Raw genomic sequence first — 10,000 nt, forward strand, 5'->3', positions numbered from 1 at the left:
GTGGACGACTGCTCTACTTCCCGAGACACAGCCGGCAATTACCAATTAGGCATTTTAGTGCCATTAAACAGGACATTTTAAACTGCACTTTAGGTTTTTACACCCAGACCATGATCTTTCCCTAACCAAGTGACTCTTTGTGACTAAACCTAACTATTTTAACCCAAACTATAGGAAGGATTGGTGTATCACAAGCCTTTTAAACATTCCTCCATTTTGAAACAATTTGGATTTGATCACATGGTCTTGCACAATCAATACCAATGCACATGCGCAATAACTCATACTAACAATAAACTGACTATTGACATGAAGGATGGAGTTTATATTAACATAATGTGGCAAATGCTCTAAACATGTTCTTCATCATTTATTCAATCACAAATAATATGCAGCAAATAATAAGAAATAAAATAATATTATCCATAAATAAACGTAATACAAAGACCAGAATTTAATGCAAATGAGATCAAATTTCTTGGAGAAAATGACCATAAACAGACGTGATTATCTACTTAACTCTCTCCTGACCGGATTAGACCTGCTGGAGAAGTCTCGCTGTATCCGTCAGGGCAACACCGAGCGAGCCTTTCACATCTTCTATTACATGGTGGCCGGAGCCAAAGACAAGATGAGGGGTGAGCAGAGAAAATATGAGCCACAAGCAAACATGAAACTCCTCTCTTACTGTGAGTGTGATGTGTCTGTGATGAGCCTGAAGACGCACAGATGAGACGAAACAAGGAGTTCTTCTTCAACGCACGTTTAATAAGAGCTCGGGTCGCGTGGGTCAAATGACCACGAGCAAACAAAAAGGAGCAGCTTATATGGTATTCCTCACAATCCAGCTGTTTTCCATTACTTATCGGGTAACCTAAACAAACTATGATCTGGGGACCTGGCCAAGTATTTTCGTCCAAATCCGTTAGTGCCCTCCATTGAGCTTTGAGACCTTTGACATCAGACCTTTCTTTCACTAAGTGATTAATGATACTGTATGCTATATATGGAGGATGGCTATAAAAAATCATACTAACCCTTACTTTTAGATTTTATATCCTTAACCTTCGTGTCGTCCTCCCGGGTCAAATTGACCCCGTCTCTTTTGACTGTTCCTTCTTTCCGTCTGTCCTACCTCCCTCCTTCTCTCTTTCTTTATTTCCTCTCTCTTTCCTCCCTTCCTTCTTTCCTTCCTCCATTCCTTCCTCCATCCCCCTTTCTTCATTCCTTCTGTCCTTCCTTCCTCCCCTCCCTCCTTCTTTCATCCATCCTTCCTTACCTCCTTTCCTTCCTCCCTTCCTTCTTTCCTTTCCTCCCTTCCTTCCTTCCTCCCTCCCTTCCTTCCTTCCTTCTTCCTTCCTCCCTTCCTTCCTCCCTCCGTTTCTTCCTTCTTCCTGGTTGAACCTGTGAACCAATCAACCTGTCAATCACGACGTAGCCACGCCCTAATGCATACCCTGCTTTATCGTCACATATAAAATCAGGGAGGCCAAAATGTCCCAAATGAAACATCATACTGCATTGAAGAAGGCTTTAAACTAGCGATTGAGACCATAAACACATTTTGAAAACGTTTACTGAGGTTAGAAATCAAGTGAGAAGTTGGTGAATTCTCCATTGACTTGTATAGAAGCGGAAGTCCTTTTGACACCAAAACGGTCGCCCCCTGGTGGCCTTTTGATAGAATGCAGTTTTAACTTACTTCTGCGTTGGCATCATTTCAGAGGACCAGAACTCCCCGACTGTTCTGTACACACGGAGAAGATACTGATATGCAGTACTGTGCAAAGGTTTTAGGGCACGAAAAGTTAAATGAGGATGCTTTCAGAAATAATGCAATGAATACTTTTTAACTTGATCCACTTCTTAACTACTTCACCCTAACTTTCACATGTTTGCTCGTGTGTGTTTTGTAGAGGAGCTGCTGCTGGAGGACTTCAGCAGCTATCGTTTCCTGGTTGCGGGACATGTGGAGGTCCCCGTGGAGGTCCCGGTCAGGAGGAGGACGAGATGTTAGAAGAGACTCTGGAGGCCATGACGATCATGGGCTTCACTGAGGAAGAGAGAATAGGTACACTGCTCTGCTCAGAGCTCAAATCCTGTCAAAAACCTTTACAGATAGATAATATCTTTGTCATACATCTGCCCTGCACATCTTACAGAATTGACTGCTTAACCTTCGTGTCGGTCTTCCCGGGTCAAATTGACCCCGTCTGTTTGGACTGTTCCTTCTTTCCTTCCTTCCTTCCTTTCGTCTGTCTCCCTCCTTCCTTCTCTTTCTTTCCTTCCTCTCTCTTTCCTCCCTTCCTTCTTTGTTTGTCCTTCCCTTCCATCCTTCTTCCTCTTTTCCTTTCTCCCTCCCTCCTCCCTCCCTCCCTCCCTCCCTCCCGCCTCCCTCCCTCCCTCCCTCTCCTCCCTCCCTCGTACCTTCTTCCTCCCTCCTTCCTTCCTTCCTTCCTTACCGTCCTTCCTTCCCTCCTTTCCTTCCTTCTTCCTCCCTTCCATCCGTCCTTCCTCCTCTCCTTTCCATCCTTCCTTCCTTCCTTCTTCATCTCCGTCCTCTTTTCCTTTCTCCCTCCCTCCCTCCGTTCCTTCTTTCCTACCTTCCTCCTACCTTGCTTCCTCCCTCCTTCCTTCCTTCTTCCTCCTTCCCTCCTTTCCTTCCTTCCTCCATTCCTTCCTTCCTTCCTTCCTTCCTTCATCTCTTCCCTTCCTTCCTCTCTCCCTCCCTCCCTTCCTCCTTTCCTTCCTCCCTTCCTCCCTTCCTTCCTTGACTTGAGGACAACAAGAGGGTTAAACTAACTTTAATGTAGTTGGGTGTTGCTGATCACAATTCTCTTGCTCTCCTCTTCATGCATTCAGGCATGTTTAAGGTGGTGTCCACTGTCCTCCAGCTGGGCAACATCAAGTTTGAGAAGGAGAGGAACAACGAGCAGGCGACCATGCCTGACAACACCGGTAACCATTTTAAATACAATAAAGTTTACCAGTGGTGGAAAGTAAAGTACATTTGCTCAAGCACTGTATTTAAGTAGAAGTTTGAGGTGCTTGTGCTACTTGATACTTCTACTCCAATACAATTTAGAGGGAAATATTGTATTTTTTTAACTATAGTTACTAGCTACTTCATTACTTCTCAATATTTAAGATTAAACCAGTAGTTTCCAGGTTTTTATTTCAATAAATGTTAAAACAATTTCATATTTCACCAAGTCCAAAAAACTGAAAACACATTTGTGTATCAGAACTTAGTTTTTTCTTCTTTCCTCTCCCATTAATCATCTCACCACCCCCTGACCCTTTGGAGGGGCCCCACCCCTAGGTTGGGAACCACTGGACTAAACTAGCTAACTGTATATAAAGTAGTGTAAACTAGCTCCACCTCCAGCAGCTACAACAGTAACATGCTGCTCTAACACTGATGCTTCACTATTAATAATCTAATGATGTCATAATAATAATATATCAGTCACAGTTTTCTTCAAAGCTTGTAGACTAATTTTACTTTTAATAGTTTTAAGTAAAGTAAGCTGATAATATTTGTTTACTTTTATTTAACCCTCCTGTTGTCCTCAGGCGAAGGAAGGACAGGAGGAAGGGATGAGAAAGGGGGGAAAGAAGGAAGGAAGGAAGGATGGAAGGAAGGAAGGAAAGGAGTAAGGAGGGAGGGATGAAAGGAGGAAGGAAGGAAGGAAAGAAAGGAGTAAAGAGGGAGGGAGGAAGGAAGGAAAGAAGGAAGGAAGGAAGGAAGGACGGAAGAAAGGAAAGGAGTAAGGAGGGAGGGAGTAAGGAAGGAAGGAAGGAAAGAAGTAAGGAGGGAGGGAAAGAAGAAAAGTGGAAGGAAGTAAGGAGAAAAGGAATGGAGGAAGGAAAGGAGTGAGAAAGGAAGGAAGGAAAGGAGGAAGGAAGGATGGAAGGAAGTGAGGAAAGAAGTATGGAAGGATGATGGAGCAAAGAAAGAGGGAAGGAGGGGAAGAACGAAGGAAAAATTAAAGAAAGAGGAAGGAAGGAAGGAAAGAAGGAACAGTCAAAAGAGATGGGGTCAATTTGACCCAGGAGGACGACAGGAGGGTTAAGTAGAATTTTAAAAGCAGGACTTTTACTTGTTACGAATAAACTTCTTTGACCTCTTCTCCGTCTCTTCTCACCCGTCAACACCAGCTGCCCAGAAGGTGTGTCACCTGCAGGGCATCAACGTGACCGACTTCACCCGGGCCATCCTCACCCCCAGGATCAAAGTGGGCCGGGAGGTGGTGCAGAAGGCGCAGACCAAGCAGCAGGTAACCACAAAGCAAACCTCAGTATTTAAAGTTTCACCAGGTAGCTCCGTGTCTGAAAAATGAAGCCAAAGTGGAAGCGCCTTAAACCTGCATTCTCTTTAACGGCCAGCAGGGGGAGACTCCTCTGGCTCCAGAAAGAAGTCGACTTCTCACTTGATTTATTACCTCAATAAACACTTTCCTAATTAGTTTATAGTGTTAATCACTAGTTTGTATCTTCAATACAGCAGGATGTTCTGTTTATAAATTATGGCCCCATTGAATTTAAATTTGATGATAAAGCAGGGTGTGCTAGGTAATGTAACCACGGCCCCCAGATTCACAGAGTATAGGTGTATTGCTCTATATGTGTTTTTAATTAATGAAAGTTATTTGTACCATTTTGGTTAACCAAGAAAGTTTTATTCAGTTTTTGGTTGTCAGAGGAGTCAGATGTTCAGTTTTTCCAGTAAGTACATTTTGTTTTAATTGTTTTAAGCCTGTTTTTCACTAGTTATAATTACCAGTAGCATTTACATCCTCACAGTTTACCATAGACTGTAAATGTACCATGCAAACTAAGCCAGCAGCTATTGTTAGTTAGTGTCATCACTTCTGGCTCCAAAAATCCAAGATGGCGACGGTCAAAATGCCAAACTTGAGGCTCCAAAACAGACCTTGAAACCTTGAAATCACTAAAACTAAATTAGAAATACACTTGTCTCCTGTCTCTCTCCGTCCTGCTTTTCAGGCTGATTTTGCGGTGGAGGCTCTGGCTAAGGCCATGTACGAACGTCTGTTTCGTTGGATCCTCGCCAGAGTCAACAAGACGCTGGACAAGAGCAAGAGGCAGTCGTCGTCCTTCTTGGGCATCCTGGACATCGCTGGCTTTGAGATTTTTGAGGTAATGGATCTCTGAAAGAACTCCTTTAAAATACTGTTTTATGTCATTATCTTGTGAATCTTATCATTTAAATTAGATCTATTTATTATCTTTATGATAAGTTATGTCTAGATTGTGTCTCCTATCTACTGTCTCTTTGTCAATGTTTACTTTGTACACATACTCTGTGAAAGGATTTCTTTGGAAGTTCATTGTGAATCATGATTTCCATTGTTCATCATGGTTGTCATGACCTACTGATTGATTGATTTGCACCTTTCCCAGGTGTGTTTTCCCTTAAGATTGTTGATAACTTCGTCCCCACGATTGGCTGATTGATGAGTGATTGATCAGTGGCTGTATGTATGCAGGCCTGTTGACATTTATACCTGATGAAGGTTGCTTGACCACAAACAATCATCAGCCTCCATAGCTGAGAATACACATAACCATTTTAAACCATTTCAAAGCACATTTTGATCACATTCGATCATTGTTTCTCTTCCTCAGGACAACTCATTCGAGCAGCTCTGCATCAACTACACCAACGAGCGTCTGCAGCAGCTCTTCAACCACACCATGTTCGTCCTGGAGCAGGAGGAGTACAAGAGGGAGGGCATCGAGTGGAACTTCATCGACTTCGGCCTGGATCTGCAGCCCTGCATCGAGCTCATCGAGAGGCCGGTCAGCAGCAGTGTTTCTACTTTACTCAGAGATAAATTTATAGATTTAATTATTAAACATACTGTAGATCAGATGTTAGGGTGACATCTTTGGCTCCTGCATCAACATCAAAGAGAGTAATTAGGAAAAGGAAAGGAGGGTGGAAAGGAAAGAAGGAAGGGAGGAAGAAGGAAGAAAGGGAGGAAGGAAGGATGGAAGGGAGGAAGGAAAAAGGAAGGGAAGGAGGGAGGGAGGAAGGAAGGAAGGGAGGAAGGAAGTAAAGAAGGGAGGAAGGAAGGAAGGACAGGAGGGAGGAAGGAAGGAAGGAAAGGAAAGGAAATAAGTAAGGGAGGAAGGACGGAGGAAGGAAGGAAGGAAGGAAGGTAAGAGGGAGAGAGGAAGAAGGAAGGGAGGAAAGAAGGAACAGTCAAAACAGACGGGGTCAATTTAACCCGGGAGGACGACACAAAGGTTAAAGAGACAGGAGCTAAAACGGCATGTTTCGGACAGAGACTGAACTGAGTGGCTGCATAAAGGACCAGTAGAAGATAAATAACTGTGAATCATGCAAAGATATTCCAGTAGAGCTAAATATAGACCCAGAGATATGAAGAATATGTCCTCTTTACATATATAATGTGAGTTTAGAGTTAGAATTTATTTTATGAAAAAGCCTGAAATGGACAGCAACTCAAACTCTAAACCTACAGCTCAGCTAGTATCTTTCCCAACATCTAAACCCAACTGTGGACAAAACAGATGATTGTAAAAAGAAACAAGACTTCATATCGAACCTTTGTGTCCTCTGGTGTCCTGCAGAACAACCCTCCAGGCATCCTGGCCCTGCTGGACGAGGAGTGCTGGTTCCCCAAAGCCACTGATCTTACCTTCGTGGACAAGCTGCTGAACACTCACACCGGTCACGTTAAGTTCACTAAACCCAAACAGCACAAAGACAAGCTGATGTTCAGTGTTCTGCACTACGCTGGAAAGGTGAGGATAACCGAGGGTTTGAGGAGGGAACAGTAATCATTGTAGCTCAATATTTTTTCTCATTGTCAACAAATTATATAAAAAAAAAAAAAACCAACAATGAACTGATCTACCAACAAGTATTGTGTATGAATTAGAGCCTGATTTATCGTATGTCTCCATCGTCCATTTCCAAAACTATAAAAAAAAAACATGTCAGTGATTTAGGAGCAGCTGTTTTTAAACATTTACATCTTCAGAAGGAACCAATGGTCAACTTAGAAAGTATTAAGAGAGACGTTGATATTGTCGGTTTTTGGTCTTTTCACAGGATTTGTTCACCATTGCAAAAGTATAGAACATCAAAGTCATAGGGCCTGATTTACTAAAGGTCTGCGTGTGTAAAAACGTGTGCAAACTTGACAGAAAATGTGCAAGCTGATCTACTAACGCAGCACATTGAGGTTTGCGTCTTTCAACTGTGCAAGATAGTACGCGCTGTCCATTTAGTAGTTTACCGTAATGAATGTAATATTAGTAGTTTACCGTAATGAATGTAATATTAGTAGTTTACCGTAATTAATGTAATATGAGGCGTTTCAACCCCAGTGCGCAAAATACAGGGAGGAGAAAAAACGCAAATGTGTTATTTAGCACATGTATTGTGATTAACCAAACCTGAAGGTAATGTTGCTGACGGTAACTGTCTATAAATAATAAGTTTGAAGGGCAGGTATTAACCAGCTGTTACTATGGAGACAAGGAGACAGAGGCACAATGACAGAATACACACAGGACGGAATATTTGTGGTTTTACTAACAGCATCGACTTTGTCACTAATACTCTCCCATGTGTGGGTTTCTCTGGTAATATTAGTTGTTGTTATAACTCAATATATTAGTTAACCTCTTCCACTAGAACCTGATCACATTTCATTTTGCGCTTGCAGCTTTCTGCTCGTCCAAACTCTCCATTAAGACACAAAACCCTCATTTAAATACTTCTGTCTGTACCTGTTGCACCTGTTTTCATTTGCGCAGTTATTCTTAGTAGATCACCCGCAAAACGCACGCAAACGGCACGCGCAATCTATTGCAACATGCACGCAATTTAGTACCCACTATTTGGGATCTTAGTAAATCAGGCCCTTAGTATGTATATGTATACTTTTTATTTATAGTTAAAAGAGAGAAACAAATACTACAGACATACTGAACAAAACAAAAATCTATATTAAAAAAAAATATCTCTCCCTCTTTATATATATATGTATCTATATCTCATGGTGACCAAACATTGACTGTTTCCTAGTCCAAGACGAAAAAATCAAATGCTTATCATGATAACTTTACACCAAATTTAAATTCTCTGTTGAGCTGATGTCTGTCACGACTTTTTAAAAACATTTCTAGGTGGACTATAATGCAGCAAACTGGTTGACGAAGAACATGGACCCTCTGAACGACAACGTGACAGCTCTGCTCAACAACTCATCCAACAACTTCATCCAGGACCTGTGGAAAGACGGTCAGTCCTCCAGAAACACATTCATCATTTACTTTGTTTCAACTGGAAGTTTCTCCAAAAATCTTTAACCTTCGTGTCGTCCTCCCGGGTCAAATTGACCCCGTTTGTTTTGACTGTTCATTCTTTCCTCCCTTCCTTCTTTCCTTCCTCCCTCCTTCTCTCTTTCGTTCCTTCCTCTCTCTTTCGTCCCTTCCTTCTTTCCTTCCTCCCTCCTTCTCTTTCCTTCCATCCTTCCTTCTTTCCTTCCCTCCTTCCTTCCTTCCTTCCTTCTTTCCTCTGTCCTTCTTTCCTTCCTTCCTCCCTCCCTCCTTCCTTGTTTCCCCCTCCCTCCTCACTTCCTCCTTTCCTTATTTCCTTTCCTTCCTTTTTCCTCCCTTTCCTCCTTTCCTTCCTTCTTCCTCCCTTCCTTCCTCCTTTCCTTCCTACTTCCTCACTTCCATCCTTCCTCCCTCCCTCCTTTCCTTCCATCTTCCTCCCTTCCTTCTTCCCTTCCTTCTTCCTCCCTTCCATCCTTCCTCCCTCCCTCCTTTCCTTTCTTCTTTCCTTCCTTCTTCCTCCCTTCTTTCCTCCCTCCCTCCCTCCTTTCCTTCCTTCTTTCCTTCCTTCTTTCTCCCTCCGTCCTCCTTCCCTTCCTTCCTTCTTCCTTCCTTCCTTGACTCGAGGACAACAGGAGGGTTAAAGTAATGGTAATAAAACTCAGTATGAATCTTTCCCGTGTTTTTCATCCTGTCAGCGGATCGAGTGGTGGGTCTGGATACCATGAACAAGATGTCAGAGAGTTCGGTCCCCACTAAATCCAAGAAGGGTATGTTCCGTACAGTCGGCCAGCTGTACAAGGAGTCTCTGGGCAAGCTGATGACCACGCTGCACAACACGCAACCAAACTTTGTCCGCTGTATCATCCCCAACCACGAGAAGAGGGTAGGTCATCAGCAGCTCAAACCCTGAATGCAGCCAGAGCCAATACTTTTATATATTACAGTAATACTTTCATTCAGTGATTGTTGGTTGTGCTGCTGTGCTGCAGGCTGGTAAGATGGACTCCAACTTGGTGCTGGAGCAGCTCCGGTGCAACGGTGTGCTGGAGGGCATCCGAATCTGTCGGCAGGGATACCCGAACCGCATCGTGTTCCAGGAGTTCAGGCAGAGGTGAGGGGAACTACAATCTGCAGCGCTGAGGATGAGGTTTAACCCTCCTGTTGTCCTCGAGTCAAGGAAGGAAGGGAGGAAGAAGGAAAGAAAGGAGGGAGGAAGGAAGGGAGGAAGAAGGAAGGAAAGGAGGAAGGAAGGGAGGAAGAAGGAAGGAAAGGAGGGAGGAAGGAAGGGAGGAAGAAGGAAGGGAGGAAGAAAGACGGAAGGAAAGGAGGGAGGAAAGGAAAGAAGGGAGGAAGGAAGGTAAGAGGGAGGGAGGGAGGAAAAAAGGAAGGGATGAAGAAGGAAGGAAAGGAGGGAGGAAGGAAGGGAAGAAGAAAGATGGAAGGAAAGGAGGGAGGAAAGGAAAGAAGGGAGGAAGGAAGGTAGGAGGGAGGGAGGAAAGAAGGAAGGAGTGAGGGAGAAAGGAAAAGAGGAAGGGAGGAAGGAAAGAAAGAAGGAAGGGAGGGAGGAAGGAAGGACAGAAGGAAGGAAGAAAGGGGGATGGAAGGAAGGGAGGGAGGAAGGAAGGACAGAAGGAAGGAAGGGAGGAAGGGAGGAAAG

General features: G+C 43.6%; 1 protein-coding gene across 1 annotated transcript in view; it reads left to right on the plus strand.

The window, feature by feature from the left end:
* Nucleotides 1–10,000, plus strand: part of LOC133999257 (myosin-11-like) — a 28,288-nt gene that overhangs the window by 8,872 nt on the left and 9,416 nt on the right. Inside the window, 11 exon segments of the mRNA XM_062438446.1 lie at nucleotides 540–638; nucleotides 1,917–1,978; nucleotides 1,981–2,071; nucleotides 2,863–2,958; nucleotides 4,162–4,280; nucleotides 5,011–5,163; nucleotides 5,653–5,826; nucleotides 6,625–6,798; nucleotides 8,191–8,305; nucleotides 9,039–9,226; nucleotides 9,333–9,454. Coding sequence (XP_062294430.1) covers nucleotides 540–638; nucleotides 1,917–1,978; nucleotides 1,981–2,071; nucleotides 2,863–2,958; nucleotides 4,162–4,280; nucleotides 5,011–5,163; nucleotides 5,653–5,826; nucleotides 6,625–6,798; nucleotides 8,191–8,305; nucleotides 9,039–9,226; nucleotides 9,333–9,454 — 1,393 coding nt within the window.

Source organism: Scomber scombrus, chromosome 18 (genome assembly GCF_963691925.1).
Source record: "Scomber scombrus chromosome 18, fScoSco1.1, whole genome shotgun sequence".
NCBI lineage: Eukaryota > Metazoa > Chordata > Actinopteri > Scombriformes > Scombridae > Scomber > Scomber scombrus.